This window comes from Onychostoma macrolepis, chromosome 07, assembly GCF_012432095.1.
Source record: "Onychostoma macrolepis isolate SWU-2019 chromosome 07, ASM1243209v1, whole genome shotgun sequence".
Lineage (NCBI taxonomy): Eukaryota > Metazoa > Chordata > Actinopteri > Cypriniformes > Cyprinidae > Onychostoma > Onychostoma macrolepis.
Window position 1 is genome coordinate 23965231 of NC_081161.1, and position 21895 is coordinate 23987125.

The following is a 21895-nucleotide window of genomic DNA, read 5'->3' on the forward strand; positions in this document are numbered from 1 at the left end:
CTATGGACCACTGAGGAATGCGCCTGCGAGGTTCGGAAACGTCATTAAAGGAGTGAGGGATGCAAATGGAGGACAAAAGGGATGACATCAGGCCGATTTCACACCAGGCCCTCGGATGGCCAGACCCAAGCCAGGGTCCTCACTACGCACGGCAGATCAAAAAGACTGCTGCACATACGCAGACCGGTCCGGCAAAGCAACGAAAGGGATGGTAAAGAATGCTAATCCGCAGGACAAATATATTTTAATCTTGTTACAATACAATAGTTAATGCTGCAGCTAGTTGATGGGAAAGAGCATCTCATATCTTACCTCGACTCTAGTGTATCTGATACAGGTGCACACCTAACAACTTTCACTCTCAAACTACACAAGACATTCACTGAGATTCAGTGGAAGTTACCTTCAGATGCTTTACAGAACATCCCCTGACTAAACTTTATGGTATTCCATAATGAAAGAATATAGTTATAAGATGGAGTCAGTTCAATCAAAACATACTTCCATAGTAATATCATAACTAAATTCATTCAGGACCCTCATCTTCAGCACCTTACCGTTTTCAGAAAGCAACACACACACACACACACACACACACACACACACACAAATACACACATACACAGGGGTTGGTTTTTCATTTAGGGGAAAGCTCCACTGGTGGTGTCAGTGACCTCTACTGAAACCCCAGCAGGGCTCTGACATGCAAAGGAAATGAGTCTGAGTGAATGAGTGTGAGTGTGTGTCTGTGTCTATCTCCTGAGCACCTTGGTAACTCTTGATCTCTCATGTATGGAACTCTGGCAATGGGCTCCTAAGAAGTCAACTCAGAGGACAAAAGGAAGCAGAGGCATTGAAACTCCAGTCTCTTGCTTTTTCTCGCTCTGTCTCTCTCTTAAGTCTCACACACACATACCAGCACCACCATGGGTTACACCAATTTAAAAAAAAAGCCTAATGAGAAATTGTAATGAGCATGTAAGGTACAAGCGTCAGTCATTGAAGTTAGTGACTGGCATGTGCACCCGTTAACAGTGATTTCAGAGTTAAATAAATATTAACAACTCTAAAGTTTAAAATAACTTCATGGAGACCACAAAATACAGTTTTTAGCTGTCCCCTAAAAAGTGTTTTTAATTGCCTTTAATAGTATACATATTAAAAAACAATTGTACTCATGGAGGCATGGATGAATATCTATTACACTACGGTTCAAAAGTTGTGGGTCAGCAGGATTAAAAAAAAAAAAAACACTTATTCAGCAAAGATGTATTAAATGGATGTGTGACAGCAAAGAAATTCATAACATTACAAATGATTTCTTAAAATAATTAAGTTCTTTTAAACTTTTTATTCATCAGTTTCCACAAAAATATTAAGCAACAACTACAATTTTTTTCAACATTGATAATAATAAGACAATGTTTCTTGAAAAGCAAATCAGCAGAATGATTTCTTAAGGATCATGCGACACTGAAGACTGCTGAAAATTAAGCTTTGCCATCACAAGGAAGAAGTTACATTTTCTAATATATTTAAGCAGAAAACAGTTATTTGATTTGCGATAATACTTCAAAACATCATTGTCTTTACTGTATTTTCAGTTAAATAAATGCCTTGAGATCTGGTATTAATAAAACAGCAGTGCTGAATCTACTCCTTAAGTTTCTTTTACAAAAGAAAAGAAAAAAAAAAAAGTTAACTGACTGGCCCTGAATAAAAACTAAACAAATGTATTGTTATTTAAAAACCAAAGTACAATTAAAGTAATCTGTTGCAGACATGTTCACATTTAGTATACTCGCACATCAGAATCTTTTAAATCACTCGAGTGAGGGTTACATTTAAAGTTTGTTCAGTGTCTAGAGAAGCCCACCACTTCAAAATTCTAATTAAAATAACCACACATTACAACTCATTAACCATTTACTCAAAACCTTTCAAATCTGACTTCAATGCAAATGAGACCAGGGCATATTTAAAATCTTATTGGACAACTGAGAACATTTGGATGTAGAAGTTTACTTCTGAACATTAAACAGGGAGACATATCATTAACTAAATCTAATATAAAGTAAATCAAAAGCTCAAAGGCGTCATGTGGCACTTCATCTTTGGAAACAAACTGAGTAGCTGACCTTTCCAGAATGGTTACTGTCATCTTTCTAATACAGCACAGCGACTTTTGACCTTATACTGTACGACATTTGGAGACATAATTGGCCGTGACTCCAACTAACCACGAGCAGGACAAAATAACCATTTAAAACATTTAGTTTAAAGGTCTACAAATTTTAAGCGAATGATGTGTGTATGCTAGCTCCTTCCTGATATGAAAAAAAAAACATGTTAGTACATGTTTAAAACTTAGTTTCAATGCACATTAAAATCGAAAAATAAATGCCTGTAGATTTTTTTTTTTTTTTTTTTTTACAATTGCGCCTACACTAGCACTCATTACAAATGTAAAAAATAAAATCAGTAGAGTGCATCTAAAATGCAATTAATTTGCATTTACTGTCATGGTGAGTTGTGCTTATTAAAAAAAGCTGTATTTCTGCAGCATATGGATGAGCCTTTAAGTAATAATAAAAGGACTTGGAATACAGACAAAATACTGATTTATCTAACTCGAGGCTCAATTATATCTTGATATATTCATCTGGATAATACATATAGATCATGTTTATTAAATAAAATGATAAGTGATGTATATTTAAAGACGACATTTGACAAATTAAACAAGCTTGAACAAACAGGTCTGACATTAAGAATGATTCTAACATTGTATTATCACAGTGTTGATCATTTGAGCAACTTGACAAAAGAACTAGAACTTACTGTAGCATTAACTTAAGCAAAAACTGATTTAGAAAATTTGCTATATATCTGTATTGATCGTATGAAGGTGGGTAAAAGCTGTTCTGCTGCAGTGATGATGGAAATAGTGAGAGAAAGAAAGTAAGAGCACAGAACAGTACTTTATAGAAAGCGAGGGAGAGAATAACACAGTAAAAAGAGATATACATACAATCACATTAATATTACTACCTGTATCATCTCTGCAGACACATCAGCTCTGTTCCTCTTCACTATCCTGTGACAAACAGACAAATTCACAAGAAGAACATCAGTGAGACACATCAATGCAAAATATGAAAAAACGCAGACTTAAAATTCAATGGCACCATATGAAAGTACAGCATTCAAGAGTGTAATTTTCAGTCCGACATGCAGTGATCTATTCATTTGAACTGTCGAGCTCCATTTTATCATCAACTCAAGCTGGAAAATAGGGAGGGTCACATGTTTTCCACAGAATAACCTTGACATATTCTCCTAACGTACTCACATACACAAATACATTCAGAGAGACTCAAAATCAGAGAGGGCAGAGACAACGTGTCTGCACCTCCATTATAGTATAGTCAGGGGGAGTTATATTACATCCTTCGTGGACCTGCCCTGCCTCTCTCTGGTGTGCTGGCAAAGCCAAGCACAAGACAGGCAAACAAACTGGCTCATTGTTTAGACTGTTTCTTGGTTACAACCATTTAATTAGACACTTTAGTGAGTTAAACTTTGCCACAGCATCTAAAATTACATGCTTTTGACTACAAATTTGGAAAGGTATAGTTATACGGCACATAACTACAATCGAAGTACCTTCATAAAAAGCATAATTGAGGAATTAATGGCACAGCAAGGCAGGAGAAAATGCAGCAGTTGATTCTGCAAACGCTCAAGTCAATCTAAGACATTGTATAATACACATTTAGAAAATTTAGTGTAGATGGTGCAGATTTGAACAGCCACAACAAAACACAGTCAGTAGCCTACACTTAAACAGTTCAGTCAAAGCCATGCTCAAAGAATGGCGGGGAATGTAAACACCTGAGCAAATGTACTCATTTTCCAACAGCAATCCAGATTCTCCGCTCTCAATCATCTGCCATGTGGGAGTACAGCAGTGAAAAACCCTGACTACTTCCATTCATCACAAATGACAAACATATGACAGACTTCATTAAAACATTCATGACGTTTTGACTGCCATGAAATGCATTTACTAAAGCATCCCCGTATGAGGTAAATTACTCCTATTACATTCTTCATGGTTACATACAGTGGTGAAGAAAGTGTTCAGAGGTGTCTGATATGCATGATTGAAACAGAACGTCTAGTTCGATTTTTTTATCCACAGAAACACTAAGCGGTGTGGTATGTTTCATTTTAACACAAACCTGGGCACTTTTCAAAACATGGGCATGGAAGAACTGGCGTTGATAGTGTCAGTGTTAAAGGTTTGAGACATTTAGACTGTAATGGACACAAGATTCCAGTTCATTTTACCTCAAAAGTGACAAAACATGGGAAAAGGCGAGAGGGGAAGATGGGTGGGGGGATTGGGGAAATGGAGGGGTGGGTGGAGAATCGGTGTTCTCTTGGCAGTTCACTGCGGCTGCCATTTTCTTGGCTCTGAGTGGCTGGTTAGAGGGCGGGGCAGGAGCAGCCACACAGAGTACCCCATAACAACCCCCCACCACCCCCGCCTTTCCTGCAAACCACCTCCATATCGGCTGTTCCACGGTCAGATTTATCTAATCCGCTCCGAATCATACCTGACGGACCACTCGACCATCACAGACTCTGGATCTGTTGAGTAAACTGCTGCATGACGGCAAAGCAGCATTGGCGGCGCAGGCACCCACCCACCCGCACAGGAACAACAACAGCGGCACTTCCTGCACTTTCAGTGAGCAAACTATGCCCACAGCCATTCATAATGAAAGGAAAACCACTGCGTACACACAACATTCACACCAGCATTTCAGAAAGATTTTGAAATTGCAATATTCCTGCGACCAAATTTTTCACCTGTCATCAGGTTTTGTGTATCTAACTCCCAAAAGGCACAATCATCATATTTGACCAGAGATCTTGACTCAGCATAATACAAGAAAATAAGGACAATGATGTAGTTTTTAAAATTCAGTGCCTTCCACCTTAACAAATAAATATTTCTTCGCAGTTCACGACAACATTCATCCCTGTGCGAATCAGATATGAAACCCACATAATTGTTTTCATCAAATAAATGAAATGAAAAAATACTAGAAATAATGTATTGATGTCACACATAGACTGTAGCGTAATATTTACATTAACTATATATATATATATATATATATATATATATATATATATATATATATATAGTTATATATAAAATATAATGCATTTGATATGACATTCTAATGAAGGTCCTTTAAAACTTTATTCCAAAATTAAACACCGTTTTTAAAAGAAAGTCAATACCACCCACAAAGAAAGGCACAACAAAAAAACAAAAACAAAAACAAATCAAAAGTAGTATCGTTAATTCGTTTAATAAAAATACTTACAGAAAATGTGCCGTCTCACAACGTGGGAAACAGGATCATTTTTTTCTGACTTTCACCAGGAATGATCCCAGTTTAAAAGTTTCAGAAAATAAATAAAAAATACTTCTCTGCATACTTCTAAAATCCTCAAACTACAGTGCAATTACTGACCATAGTTAACTCTAAAAAATTTAAGAGAGAGAGAGAGAGAGTAGAAACACTATATCAACAACGTGAAAAAGGTCACATTATCCATTTGTTAACAGCAGAGTCTAGACAGGTCAAGGTGCATTATGTTTCTTCCCAAATGCCCCGTCTCAATATCTCCAGACCCCTCACACGAATCTCTTCAGAAGGAGGGGTCAGCAGTGGCCAAGTGCAGGCTAATCAGGGCAGAGGGTAGTGTGACCCCCCAGTGTCTCCACTTGGCTAATCAAAGCCCCCAGTGCTGGGTGTCAGGCTCTGGGCTGCAGAGGGCAACGGGGACAAAGATAATGGGGAGGGGGGGGGAGTTGTGTCCACTCTCCTTTGTCTCCATTCAGAGACAGAGACAAGCTTCCACTCAAACAGATGACATTAGGGCCGGGTCCTTTTACTAAGGACGCCCCTGATTTCGGAACGAACGTACAGACAGACAGACAGACAGACACATCCATATAAACACACACACACACACACACACACACACACACAATGCTGCTTTCACACTCCTACACCATCTGGGGCCTTCATATCCCAAAAGGGCTGAGGAGGGAAACCAGGGTTTAGCACACCTCCTCTTTTCTCCCTCCCTCCCTCCTTCCTTCCTTCCATCTTCTCTTCTTCATTACTCGGGGCCTGTTTAAACAGACAGCCAGGACAGACATGGCAAACATACTGAAAAGCTTCTCAAAATCCTCATGCAAATCACAAGCCAATCTGTGTAGAGAGAGACAGAGGCATTTTGGGTTTGGGTGGAAATAATTAACTCTCTTTTCTATGCTATTTCCACCAGACACAGATGAGTCTGCGAGGCCTGTGCTGCGGAGGGTACTGTCCAAGTCTTCTATGCTAAAATTAGTTTTATTAACTTACCATATTGCACAGAGGAAGATTATCGTTATTTTTTTCCTTGCGGAGCAGCACAGCCGAATCACTCCGATATTAACTTATGTTTTTTTTTTTTTTACACCTTAAACAAAATCTATTGCGGTGTAAAACAGTTGGTAGAATTGATCATTTCTTTCACTTCAATACTTATATTTCATTTTAAATTTCACCTTTGCTATGCTATGATGCATTTACAAAAACAAACGCAAAGATGGTCTAATAAAATATTTTTTAATAAAAAGCTATAATTATTATAACATGCTTAAAAGTTATATATATAAATGTAAATATAGTGAAAAATAGTGGTGATGCTTTAAAGCAAATATTTTGTTTAATCAAGCGTCTTCAAACTTGCATTAAATGTGAAAGGCATCGTTACACTGTAAAAAAAAATTGAACGGGCTATTTACTTAAAAAAATTATGGTAACAATATTACACTTAATATTTTTGAGTAGTTTTTAAGGCTTGGTTTTTTAATGGAATCTGCCTGAATAAATCATGTAAAATCTCCTAAATTAATTAATCTATGACACAATGAATTTAATAGAATTAGTGAAATGTGCTCATTTATTTTAAGTTGATTCTCAAAAGTCTGTGCTTTTGAGTGAGGCCTGTTTGTATTTGACTGAGTTATTTTGCACATTTAAAACACTGTATACAGCCAAACAGCTCAAGTAGGAAAATACTTGAGAAATACTGGAAAGTACTGCACTAGCACTAGCAAACCTACTGCTCATTGAACAAGGAGTATGGTATCCATAACCATAAGCTCTACTCTTCTGCACAAAGGAAACTTCAATGTAACAGAAAATCTTTCAAATGTCAAACACAACTGAAAACTAAATGAATTAATTTCAAAATTTACTCTCCATATCCAGCCATATGCAAAGAATGCTGGGAACTAACAATCACCTCTAAAATAAAACCGCAAAATTGAGCTAATTCTCTTAAAATAAATAGGTAGCCTTCTTTCCTTAATTTTTTTTATTTAATCAGTTCCTCAATTCAAGCCTCAAAACTGCTTAAGCTTCCTTTAAAAAAATGAGGAAAACCAATCTCTTGGTTTTATTAGTAAAAAGTCCTCAATATTTTCTATACAACACTGAATCACAATTTCTTTAATGAAATATACTCACTATTTTTAATTATCACCTTCATTTTTTTTAATGAAAATGACAAGACCCATGATTAATTTTTTCCAGTGTAATAATGCAGCGTTTATTCTATTGAATAGTGTCCACGTACCAAGATAAATAATATACAATATAATATAATATAATAACAGAGTACAAAATAAAACATGTAAAAACACAATAAAACGATGCACAGATAATTTTAGCTCATATATTTTGTTTGCACTACCAAACCATAAAATATATATAAAAGAAATCACAATTCACAATAAGACCATTTGCATGACTTCTTACACTGAAGTTGACTGTGAAGTACAGCTGATTGAAAGTTGCTGCCATTTTTTACCAACATGTCAAAAGTCTGTCAAGTCAATTACATTACCTCTTTTTAAGTATAAAAAAAATACTGCGGAGTTTGATGGACATCCACTCAGCTGGAAGGCCAAAGACAGCATGTGTTTTCTTACTGCATATTTGCCTGAAGCACCCAGTTAATGAAAGTCTGCGGCAGCATCTTTATTAAAGCGGCATGAGCGGAGGGGGAAAACGACTAGAGAACATGAAGAGACAAATGCACAAAAAAATAGCTACATAATCTTTTTTGTGTGTTAACTGACATAAGATTTTTTTTTTTTTTAAATCTCAGGTTGAAGCATGTAATGTGTATGTAATATTTAGTTATACATTTCTATAAGCACATACTGTGATAAATAAAACAGCCTTTCATTCATGATTTCTAATATGCTCCCATTAAAAAGAAGGATTCTGATTGGCTAGAGAGGACTGCATCATTTCAAGGGCGGTGTCAAACCTTCTTCTCTGCATAAGTTCTAGAAACTTATATCACAACATTACACAATCACTGACATTACGGAAAGAACAAAAGCCAAATTATAATGGAGCACATAAGAGATTGTGGCATTTCATAATGTGCAGCTTACAAAAGTAAACAAAACATTGTCACGCATATTCTGGACATGTTTTATTCATCATGAAAAATAAATCAATCAAGCCTTCATTTACGGTGATGTTTAATGGTTGGACAATGTATATAAACTATACTGATAACTGTCATAAGTGCCAGTTTTAAATATTGGTAGTTGAACTAGATACTACACTCTAAATCTAGAAAAAAGTATCGCTCATGAAAGTTTTAGCTGTGGTTTTGTTCATATAATAATACATTAAAAAATTTCCCTTACATGATACCTTTGATTTTTGGCATGGATATTTTCCCCTGTGGCTCATACAGTAACCCAAGGATTAAAAAAGGGTCTTATTTTATGCATATTTTGCACTTTTGAAAATTTCTGTACATAATTAAAACAAATACACACATTCCAAAAGTATGTCAGAAATAACGGTAAAGTTGAAGGTAGATTTCCTGACTATATTGAGAAGACATTGATGCATGCTTATATAAGACTGCTTGTTATGGAGGACTGCTTGTTAAAGATTTACCAGCAAAGTGTCTAAATTTTGATGTCATTTTGGGGGGCAAAAAATTTGCTGTCTGTGTTGCAGACATTTGGTCTAAATGTTTTTGTGAGACATGCATTGCTCATAGCACAAATCACACACCAATGAAACATTATGTTCTGGTTTGTAAAAACTCATTAAAAGATGTGCATTCTGGAATGGATTCTTGAATGTGCGGTCTTGTTTTTGTGCGGTAATTTCAGTTACGAATGGAGATGGAGATCTTTCTAGACTTATAGGGACATTTACTAATATATTATTTCGATAATCAGTCAAAAGAAAAAAAAATTCATAAAACTCACACTTTATTCTTAGCACTAAACATTTCAATGAAGCTCGATTTCAATCCGCACTTCCCGTTACAAAATTCAGAGATATAAAAACAGACTTCCATTTTGCTGCAGAGAACATCTAAGAGTGTTACATTCTGTTTTAAAAAATACTGGCAGCTAAGATAAATTAAAAGTGTTCTTTTCCTGATGCCCACAGACACTCCAACTTCATGGAGCATCGGCTGGAACAGGTTGTTCTTCATGAACTTTCTGCCACAACTAGAGGACAATTATGAGCACACAAATGCACTGCTATATACGTGTTAATGTTAATTACAGTTAAACTATTTGTATTAAAGTTGACACTCTTTTGAAATCCACCTTTTAAATATAACTATTACAGTAATGAGAATTTAGGGACAAATGTGCTTAATTGTTATGAAAATAATGTCACAATGCAATGCAAACCTTTCTTTAGTGTAACGCAAAATTAAATTTGTTATGTTTTCTTTGAAATTTTGGGTGAAATGTGACAACAAACTTTTTTTTTGTTGTGATATTCGGGTAGTTGATGTCTAAGCACTTATTATTAACATCTAGATTTTTGGTTAAAATATATCTTTTATGAACAAGTCCAAATAGTAATTTAAGCACCTGTTCACCTTTTCTTAACTTCACAAGTTCATTTGAAATGGTCCCAACAGTCTGAAAGAAAAAATATAAATATTTAACTGTAGCGTCTCTATTATTACAAGGTCAAAAAGCAGCAAGTAATAACAGAATTAGCAAAATGGTTTAGTTGGAAATAGTCGGAAATTTCAACTTTACATAAGGTTTTTATGTCAGCAACCTTAATTCACTGTATACCAGCACAAAGAAAACATCTTTAGAAGGAATATTTCACACAAAAAAATTTAATTCATCAACTATTCACAGGAGACACAAATTTGATTGGCCACCCCAGATGCCATCCTAACACTCTAAACTGTCATTGGCTATCCTCAAAGTCAGAGATGAAATGGTTAATAAAACCAGATATATCGGTTTGAATCACATCAGTTATACTATGTTGGAAGCATTGAATATTTAATGTTTGACAATGTTTTAGTTTAATTTGTTTTCACTTTTCTCTGATCTGTGTATATTATATCATTTAGTGGTTTAAAAAAAAAAAAAAGCACAAAAAGATACAAACTGGGAAACTACCACGCAGTATATAAAACATAGAAAACCCAATTTTCATGATTGTTTCATTGAAATTGATGTAGCCGGAAAGTTTTCAAAAAAATTATCGAGCTCAAGCCTACCTGAAGTTATTGTCATAAAATCTAACTTTCCTGAGGAGACTCTAACACCAGCACAGGTTCATGAATATAGAGTAAGGTCAACAGCAGTTTATTCCCTGTGTGCCACGATACACCAACATTAGCCAGACTCAAACTGTGAGTTTCATTCTGCTAGCCTTGTTATAAGAGAAATGCTGTCAACTCTGAATACATTGCTGATTCACTCTCACCTGAACAACAGCAGCATAACACAACACAGCATGACTAATCACCGAATATCTAACCGTCCTTCCAAAAGACATTCATGATAACATGTCCACAAAAACATATCAGTCTACTTCCCCTATTAAACTAGTAGTGAATACATAAAAATGACAGACAGAGAGGCAGACAGAAAGAGAGAGAGGTCATCGCTAATGAGGGAAGCAGGTGACCCCTGCAATTCAACAGCGATCCTATCAGCTTCCTCTGTGTTACAGGGGTTAATCCCCTTTAGGCACTAATTGATAGGAGATAACATGATACTATTGCCAAGGCCCTGTTTGGTGCAACCCCTGCACTCTCACACGTTGAGTGTCAGTGGGAGATCAGACGTGAAATTGATATTTGGGATGTTTGCGTGCTTAAGCGCGGCTCTTTCTTATCGAAGAGTTGCAGTGTTCATTTGGTGTTTGTGTCACAGACTCTTTGCTGGGATTAACCACTTGGCCTTTAATCACTGTGACCAGTTCATTTGGTTTTCAACCCATCAACACATGCTTTAGCAGAACAGCATCAAAACGAAAGAACCGTTAATGAGTCCGAACGCTTTGACTGGTTGGCGAGCCTCAGCACCTGACAGAATAAAAATAGGGGTCAAGGTTAAATCTGAGCATTACCTCTTAAGATCAATTAAAACAGCACTTATAGGCAAAAATATACACAGCTAAAGACAGGGAAAGTCGAACAGAATGACGGTATCAAAAGAACAAACGAAGATGACCCTTTAACGACATACTCCTTGCATATGAAGCGATATTCGACATATCCGCAGTCATAGAGGTGTGCGGTTCTCAGTGATTTTATGTCAAATAGTGGCATACAGAAACTCGTCGGCATCATTCAGACTAATTAAAAGGCCATTAAGTGATCAGCAGCTGTGAAAAAGAAAAGTGTGTGTGTGTGTGTGTGTGTGTGTGTGAGAGAGAGTGAGTGAGAGAGAGAGATGAGATTTCATTAAAATACTATGCCTTTAGGGTGAAATGGAATAAACAAACCTTCTTGCTACTTCTCCTTCAAAACTTAATAAATCATTCAGGCAGCTTAGGAAACATGCATATAACAATAAAAAAAATAAATAAATAGCGAACAAATAACATCATGCATATAACTGTTTGCAATGAGAAAAGGAAGCAGAATTCATCTGAAAATGATTGTTTTTGAGTTCCACAAAAGCCTGAACAATGTTATTCAATTTTAAAGGCTGATCGAAACATCCAAATGAAATAGCCAAAGAGTTTAAAATTCACCCAGGGTGAACAATGCGTAATATAATGCGCTCGCAAATAGCATCAGCAACTTTGAAAAGCCATTAAAGAGGAATAAAATTGCACAAGGACACAGCACTTTAAAAAGTCATTCAATGTTCACACCTAACAAAGCCAAGCTGTGTGTTTTGGCCTTACATTCTGTAAACAGAAAGTGTGTTGAATCAGTAAAATACAAGGACTTACCAATCATATGTGCAGGAGTTCATAAATTAAACCAAATGAACTACCCTCAGCGATGACTGGCATTTCATCTGGCATAGCCTTGAATCAGCTAATCGCTGGCCAATGCCAGCGTATCGAATCTTAAGTTTACTATCCGGTTCAAATGATTATGAATGCTATGAAAGGACTGACATGATGGCATGAAGTTCTTGTGCCAATTCTCAAGACGAATGTTATAACTTTTAGAAAGTATCAGCGACAATAAACATCATTTAATAGATTTTATACATAAAAGAATTCATGTAAAATTCTAGAAATGATATAAAACCTTGAATATTTCTGTGAAAAAGTATTAAAAAAAAACAGTACATAGTGCTAATATTTTCAGAGTAGACAATTATGCAGATATAAAAGCAAAACATTATATATAAATGTGGAACAAACATGAAAATCGAAAGGATGTATGACTTTCATTGCAGCAGTACATAACATATCAGCATTTTCACTGATATTTGAAAAAAAAAAAAAAAAAACCTGCACAACAAAACGTCTTCAAAACTGTAGCAAACAACATTTTAGAACCTCTGCAGCACTGAAACAGTCATTACTTCTCCCCACTGTTTTATTTTTTTTGTCCTCGCACAGTATGTCCAAAATGACTATACAGTATTACATAACATTTCAATTCCAACTGTTAACACTTTTCAAAGATTTATACGTTAAGCGTTTATTATATATTATCAGCGCTGAAGTGTTATACAAACACACAGGGCACATTTGAACGTAAATATACAATTTGTTTTACAAATGTTATGTTCAAACTTAAAATGCGTTTCATACTGTTTCTGCTAAACGTAGCTACACCAATAATCACGAAAACACCCCTCATAAGTCTCGCATTTGGAAACTTTTCCAGTTACGAGCAAGATTTCAGGGCCAATGGGTCACTCAAGAGGCCGAATCTTCCAGAACATTGTGTACCTCAGATACTGAAGCATAAGGCCCCAGACACTAAGCCACAAATCCACCCTGCACCACGCGGACACACACAGACACACTGTCAATGCCACCTTTGTGGCTTTATACACTCTCTACACTCCAAACCAGTCTCGTTCATATCATATTTGTATCACATGAATCCATCAAATGTTTTTTATCAATACAAACAGACACTGTTATATCAAAGCAATTAAAATAATGTTGTTTTTTTATTACAATAATAACAATAAACACAATACTTACAAAAATAATTCAGTCTACACGATAAAACAGTCTAACTTAAATTTACATCATGAATACAAGAGAACACTGATTTATAAAAGCAATTTAAAATAGTTTTATTACATTTATTTAACGTTATTAATAACAATTAATGTATTTACACAAACTGACAAAACAGTAATTTTAACAATCACTGGAATGCTTCAAAAATAATGCGAAAACACTTTTCAAAATATATTTGCTTCAATGAACATCTGCTACAAAAAGTGCACATATTTTCATTTATCCTGTTCACAACACAAATACTGAGACACAGTGAAACAAACATCTACAGAGACACTAACTGATGAAAGAGATAAGAATCACTTAACAGAATATTTTAATGCACGAGAACGAATAAAGAATTTGAAATATTCAAATAATAAATACATAAAGTTAAGGACACACTCAAAGGACTAAAATTTAGGACTGAAAAATGGTTGAATCCTGCTAAAACAATCTGTAATTTAATATATTTTACGGTCGAAGGTATCTGGCATTTTAGGTATCCGTCTAATTCGCTACCTGGGGGTTTAAAAAAGAAAAAACTAAACACAGCATAGTTATATGCTTGAATAATACACAATAAAATAAAACAAATAACATTTCACAGCGGATTAGAGCACATCATTATTTACCAGTAAAATCCCGAGTGCCTAAAGGCACCATTTTATTTGGATATTATGATTTTTTGTAACTAACTAACAAACATGTTACTTATATCAAATCCAGAAATGCGTTTAAAAAGCAGATTAAAATCTTTCTGTGCGTGGCCAAAAAAAAAAAAAAAGAAAGAAAAAAAAAGTAAGATATAGAAATGTCACAATAACATCTATGCAGAAAATCAAAAGTAGAACTATAAAAAAAGTTTTTTCAATTTGCTTCAATCTGAGACTGGTAAACTAGGCACCCAAAGCACGATTCATATCATTCCATATAATCTCCTATAAACACAACAAATGCAATCGAAGAACATTTCGGGAAAACGTATCACATTCGGGTAACAAATGAATATCGAATGACAAAACATATCTAAATATTGCAGGCGATGCCTCAAGTCAGAACTGATTCACGCTGCAAATTCTGGTACTGTGGAAAGGGTATCCATCTTCCTCTGCAAAACTCCTCCCTAAAATGGAGGCAGCTGTCCTAATACATCCAATGTCTCGCTCCAGCACTTGGGTAAAGCTTTGAGAAGAGTCAGACGTTACGCTGCCATCAACACGAGGACATGAGTAAAAGGAAGAAAGCAAGTAAGCCAGGACAGCCACCAAAAAGAGAGAGGCTCTGTGTTTTGGCTGCCTGCCAGTGATCCCTTTAAAATGCCATTGTGGCTTTGATATTGAATATATGCAAGCAATGCAGGAGAGTGAGAGCCTTGTTCTTTCACACACAAAATCCATAAGCTTGCTCCACAAGAGCAACAGAAAGACCTGGGGGGCGCTGTTGGACATTACAACAAAAATGGCTGCCATCTTCATTTCAAGAGATATCATTTCTCATTTCTACAGCTTTTTAACCATCCATACGAAGTCACAAAAATGACTTTTAGAGTCTCTCTCCCTCTCTCTCAAGAGTCTCGCTGTAACCTTCACATTCAAACATTAGGCTTTTTCCATGCTTGACTGTCTGTGCAGTTTTTTTTTTTTTTTTACCTGTCCGTTAATCAATCTGTCTAATCATTGTGTTCAATGAAGAAATCAGTTAGAAATTCATATAAGAAGCGAGTACTGGAAAAGATTGGTGTGCCAAGCTGAAAGTGCGATTACTCAGCAACATTTCAAACGTCACATCTGACAAAGAAAAACAGAGGTTCGTTTCGGTTAGCATTAGCTTCTCTGATGCACACTCATCAGCCTGCAGGCTTTCATAATCGCACCTTTGCACACCTCTCTGCATTCCTGCCGTTCCACCTCTCTCTCCATGACATGCCCAAATGTGCTTCACAGAGTACTGGGTGGGAAATGCCCTTTTAAACCTACCGGCAGCACGGCAGCACAACCGCAGAACACAGGTATCACCTTTAAGTGTAGCTGCATCTGTGACAGCTCCAAGAGGTCATCAGAAGACTTCAGAAATGTAATCCTCCTGCCTATAACGAAAGCCCAAATACAAAGAATTATAATCAGTAAAAAAATATATTTATTGCAAAATGACAGCCATGCTAATACACTCCAAATCCACTTCAGTCAACAGACCTGACGTTATGTTGGGAAACTGTAACAATTATTTTACAGATATCACGCAATGAAATTTATTCCATAATTCTTCATTTTAAATAAATGTAGCAATACATTTTTAATTTATCAGACGTCTGTAACACATTTTCACATAAAATGCCTGATAATACTTCACCTTCAAATAGAAATACTAGTATAGGAACATAATTTGACCAACAGTTTGTGGATGTGCACGGCAAATTTTTCATTTTCAAATACCAATCATTATTACAAACAAATGTTTTACGGGCCTGTGAGCTAAAGCAACATGCACGCACACTTACACACACAGCCTGACCAGTTGAAACATGGAGTACTGAGGTTGGACACTGATAGGCCTGTAAGGTGAACTGATATACAGAAGTGTGCAGCGAAGCATTTATAATACCATCAAACATTACAGTAATGAAAACCCTGAGTCAAGTACAAGGCAAAACGAACACCTGCTACATGCACCGTGCTGCTCAAATTCGCTGGAAATATCGGCCCATCAGTTTGTGCTGTAGGCAACAAAAATACCCAACTAAAAAAAAAGACAAAATTCTAGGCGTGAGCCACACCTATTCTAAACTGACCGTGTGCGCCAAAAATTAATACTGTTTACAAAATATTTAGCAAATACCATTAATGAAAGAGCATAAACTTAAAAGCTTACATCGATGTACAGTTACAATTACTACTACTAAAATAGGAGTCATTCAGTGCCCAATTTCAATAGCCTTCAGCCTAAATATTGCAAAATGCAAAAATGAAAAGAAACTTGTGTATGTGTTATTAGAAAATAGTACGTCTAAAAAAGGAAATAAAAGAAAATATTTCACAAATATCTTAAGTTTGGTTTGAATGAAGCACTTGCTTTCTGTTAATCATAACACATTATATATGCGGTATAGCATTTAGACAAATTTTTAAACGTCATATAATGCATTTTTATTTTAATCAAGTTATACATAAACATAACTTATCAAACCAGAGGTTTTCTAATAAATTAGAAAATAATTTCACACCATAACCTTGTGTGACATTCAAAGATTATATATTTTTTTATTTGTTACGTCCTTGTGTTTAGATAATATACTTAATTATAATTACATACCTGCACCTAGAAGAATGAGACAAGGATTTTTTTTTAAGTCTATTCCATTATTGTAACTTGTAACATATTTGCTCAGATTTTTATTTTTATTTTTTTAATTGCACAACTCCTCTGGGTCAGGGCATGATAGTGTTCTGTGCATGCTGTGTCCCAGTTTCTTTCACTAAGACACTTTACATTGACTCAAAACATACTATAAATATCTACCAATGTATAGCCTTGTGCCTCCCGTGAAGCAGCCATCTTGTTTTGCATATGACTGAAAAGCTGAGTCCTATGATCCTGCTTATTAGATATCAATATCAAAGAGAGATGTCTCTGTCTGCTTTAAAACTATGAATGCATGAGCATGCAATGTCAAGCCACATGGGCAACATATTCATGCTGCCTTTTCAAATCTGAACCAATATGAACATACAACAGGTCAAAAAAGGACTATTTAGAACAATTTAAGAGGAAGAAAGCAGACCTAACACTCAAAAAAACTTAAGACCAAAAGGTAAAGTTAAGTTAAGAAACAATAAATCCAAAAGACAGCATGGAATCCCGTACTAAATCTGAACCGTTGTAATCTACACACCACAGATGAATCCTCACAGAGTGCTCTGCATTTTGATTAACATTAATGATTCTAATCTAAAGAGAATAATGTAATAATCAATTGGTTTCTTTTAAATACAGTAAGGGAAAACATGTATAATGAAAATATGATAAAAATAGCCTACTTAAGTAAATGCCTCATAATGAATGTTTTTATTATATAATAAATAAGGTAGCCTATAAAGAAGAACCAGTACTAGTTTTCATAAGTTTTACTCCAGTGAATATTTCTCAGTATTTTCTGCAGTCAACTGCTGTTTCGGCACATACATTATAGTTTTGGCAATACAAAAAAGCTACTGAATATTTTTATCATTTTTTGTTGATGAAAAGTGTATTGAACACACATTGGCCTTTTGTGGTAGGGCATGTTGTCACGTTACAGTGGACACAAACAGCCTCTTATTGACTTTTCTGCTAAATTAAAACAATTACGACACACATAAGAATTAAACAACACACATGTGAAAGTTAATGTACAATAACCTCAAACCATTGTTTTGAGTGTCAATATTGCAATTTATAAATTGTAGGCTATATATTTGTAATATTTTCACAATGTAACAACACGCCCCAATAGAAACCTCATGCCCCAACCTGACATTTATAAAACATTTTTAAAATAAATAAACTTTTATCTGAATAGTCATTTTCAGTTAAAAATAAAATCAGTTAATAATTAACTTGTCCTTCGTGATATAGTTCATTTTGTCTGTACACTTCTTTACAAAACTATGACAATAACGGTATTTTAAAATTCACTAAAATGATAGGCCTAATACAAGAAGTTTTGAAATATGAACAGAACTCTTAGTAAAAGAACTCTCGTCTTCAACAAGCCACCGTCTTCCATATATTTTTGTAGGATGAAAATTGGGGACTTGTGATAACCTACATTTTAATTGCCTAAGACAAATCAATTTAATTTAATTTAATGCTTTACCACACTAGCTATTGGGGAACGAACCACTTATGGACGATACCATCCAAGCGCGCAACAGAGCTGCACTGACACCAGTTGCGAGCTGTGAGCGGAAAACAAGTTAGCGCCACCGTATGATTACAGACACCGAAACGCGCAAGGAGCTTTTGGCGGTTTATATATTTTTTGGCAGTAGTTTTGCCAAACGCCTTGAAGTCTACGTACTGTGCTTAGACTATCCAGTCCTTTAGACTACCTAAAATCCACATTTTATATATATATTTTTTTACTTGGAAAACAGTCTAAATGCCAAATCACGCAAGCGAAAATCTCACGCGCAAAGACGGGCCTTAAATTGCGGATAAACAGCAGCCGACTTGGCTGCATGCTTTTTACCGCGCTGTATACAGTCCAGACACGCTGATAGATACTCACACTGCAGCACAGTGTTTTGGCATCACGAGTTCATGGGGTTAATGAGAAACCGTGCTCACGTGAGCACAGGTGCGTCATCTGTCTGAAGAGATGATCGCGATAAACTCTTTCTTCATCCCGCCGAACGACATGCGCTAACATGTAATCACATTAAAATGACCACCCTGCAGCCGATCAGCGGTTTACATGCGCCGTCCTATTTGCCATGATTAAGCAACATCGCACAGTTAAGTATATTCATCAACAACACAATCACCATAACAACGGCAGACAGTATCAGACAAAAAGATTTGCGCCCCGCCACGATCATCTTACCTGTGAATTAATGAACTGTCTGTCTGGTGAAAAACATGGAATAAAACTTTGAAATGCGCTACAATAGAATCTAGTTTTCAAGCTACGATCAGATTACAGTGTTGGATGATTGTATAATTCCGCTCTGTCTCCCTTTGTTTTTCTAATGAGTATGAGCGAGACTCTGGGTAAACTCCATCACCATTTTTATCAGTTTCAGACAGACTCCAGACACTCTCTGGCCACTCGCGTGTCGTGCACTGTCTGCGCAGCGGCTTCGCGAGCGCCGGCGCGCCACAGACTGACAAGCTCCAGACCAATGGCGTCCCGAACTGGAGCATGATATCCAATAACAGCAGCCCAAAAATCATAACCTCTGAATGACTCCCCGGATGGATGCAGAGAGAAAATAATCTTTAGGAAACGCAGTCAAAGAAATATGATTGGAGGTGGGGATGAATCGGGTTTATCATGCAGACATTACGCTTGCAGATAACTCTTGAGTCGTAGGAGAGAAGGAAACGGCATAATAACAGGCTACTCTGCGCGCGACCGTAGCTTTAGTTGTCTTCTATGAATGCATCACCAAAAAATAGTGTAGCCTACTTGCTGATGCATCCAGTTTGAGTTGTTTATATTAATTATATATTTAAGAGAAATAGTTTATAATAAAAGAATAGTAAGTTGTTGGCATTTCATAATAATATATGATTAAAAATATGCTTTGTGTGATTTTTGGCCAATTTACAGCATTTTGATGGCTAACATGAACTTTTAGCTACAATACACAAATATCTGATACAAATGATTTTTTGATCAGAACACTTTATTATTAGATCTTAATATAAAATAAGTTTTTTTTTTTTTTTTACAGTTTTTGAAACTAAAGCCAAAACCGAATCTTTGCTATTGGAACTAATTGTTCTACTAAGTGCTAATGATCAATAATAATAATAAATAAAAAAGTTGGGGTAAAGATCAAATGTAACATTTTTAACAGAGTAACTTGAGCTTTTGGTGAGACTCATCACTTAAAAATTGGACTTTTTTTGTTAGTTAATTCTTCTCAAACTCTAACCAGTGAAACTGAATTTTGAAATTAAATTGACATAATTAAAAATCACATGTAGCCTCGTACAAACATCAGTCAAAAATGTATAATGCTCTGGGTGATATGGACTATTGAGAACAAAAACAATATTCTGCCACTGCCAATTTATAGAAAATAACCTTGATAAAAAATAAAACAAGGAAATCAGTGAAAAATGAATCCTCACTTTACTGAAAAAGTAATGCAGCTTGCACAACAGATTCTGTAAATACAATTAGCCTAAATTCAATTACCTCAAAGAGTTTGTTAAATTAAGAGGTTCTGTTTAATTTAGAGTTTGTTTAATTTGGAAATCTTGAAATAATGCTATGAAAATGTATATTGCAACTTCTATAATCCACTATCCAGTAAGAAAATTATCTGCAACTTTTACTAACAGCTGCTACTTGATCTTATCTGACACATAATCATCACCTCAGTCTGCTTCCTCTATAACCTATAGAGACCCAAATCTTTAGCCTACCCCTAAACACCTGTTAATCAACAAGCCAAGCACTGATGGAGAATGTTAAGGGAGAAAGCATTTCTGAATACTTCACTTCTTGTGAATTTTGCTATACAAATACAATGAATTGGGCTTTAAGTTGGAAAAAAATACGCATATTCAAGCAAATTTCTGTCACGCCAAACTGAAGTCTGTCTACCCTTCACCTTTATTGGAGTAGGCTATATGGTAATGCTAAAGTAAATAAGCCAGGCTGGTCCGTACAGTTACGCACACCCCTCACATCATACCCATGATGCAGCGCGGCTCAGTCCGGTCGCCATGATTCTTGTGCAGATGTTTTCAGAGCTCAGACTGAGGAGATTTGACGCTAAGCTAACGGCCTGAAGCTCTGGATTTAAACCAGTTTCAATGCACTCATCGACGTTATAGAGATACCAGAGTCTCCAAGATAACATACAGTCTTGGGTTATGGCGACCAATGCCGGGGGTATGATATATATGTAATATTAATTTACACTTAGTTTAGCTCCCAGCTAGTGCTAACGAGGTAGCTGCTTTTGTTTCATAATTTGCTGAGCTTCTGAGATCTGCTGTTGGTTTACAGATTGAACACAGTTTACCTTGATGTCACAACTATCTGTTAGGATGTTTATTCTTTTATGATGTGTCATATTGATGATCGTGAATCATGAGCAGACGTACATTTACATATTTCTTCTCATTTGCGGTTGCTAACTCGTTAGCTGAAGGGTCGCAGTGAATGCGCAGCCCGTGTGTTTACATGCAAAATGCAACGAATGATATATACTTGGATAGTTATTTTGACATTTAAATGGTGTATGAAGAATTGTTGTGTAGCACAATGAGGTTGTATGGTTATTAGTATCTGTAGCGCTGCCTCTACAGACAGTAGGACTGTTGTTTTGTCCAGGCCAGAGATCCAAATGATGTGTTTTGAGAAGATCTCTATTTTAATAAAAACTGGCTAGTTTTGTCACTGTGTAATAACACTTACGAGTTTGTGTGTTAAATGTAGGCGTGATGGTATATCAAGTGTGTGTTGTAGTGGTTTATTACTGAGACCAGGGCCAGTTCCTGTAAATCCCTTCAACCTGTCAATCCTACAGTACATCACTGTCAGCTGCAAGGTTGCAGGTCTAATTTGATATGTCTGT

The 21895-nt window shown here is 35.8% G+C and overlaps 1 protein-coding gene and 1 long non-coding RNA gene across 2 annotated transcripts in view; one reads left to right on the forward strand and one right to left on the reverse strand.

Moving 5' to 3' along the window:
• Window positions 1-1198: 1198 nt before the first annotated feature.
• Window positions 1199-19547, reverse strand: LOC131545043 (uncharacterized). The gene is made up of 4 exons (XR_009272302.1): window positions 19183-19547; window positions 15578-15687; window positions 3052-3097; window positions 1199-2927 (listed from the first exon to the last, which is right to left on the reverse strand). It is a non-coding gene; the product is annotated as an uncharacterized LOC131545043 (long non-coding RNA).
• A 1446-nt stretch (window positions 19548-20993) lies between these two features.
• The window catches only part of rbm33a (RNA binding motif protein 33a), a 55836-nt gene continuing 54934 nt past the window's right edge, over window positions 20994-21895 (forward strand). The window contains 1 exon segment of the mRNA XM_058781543.1: window positions 20994-21207. Within this exon segment, the coding sequence (XP_058637526.1) occupies window positions 21189-21207 (19 nt within the window). The 5' untranslated portion in view covers window positions 20994-21188.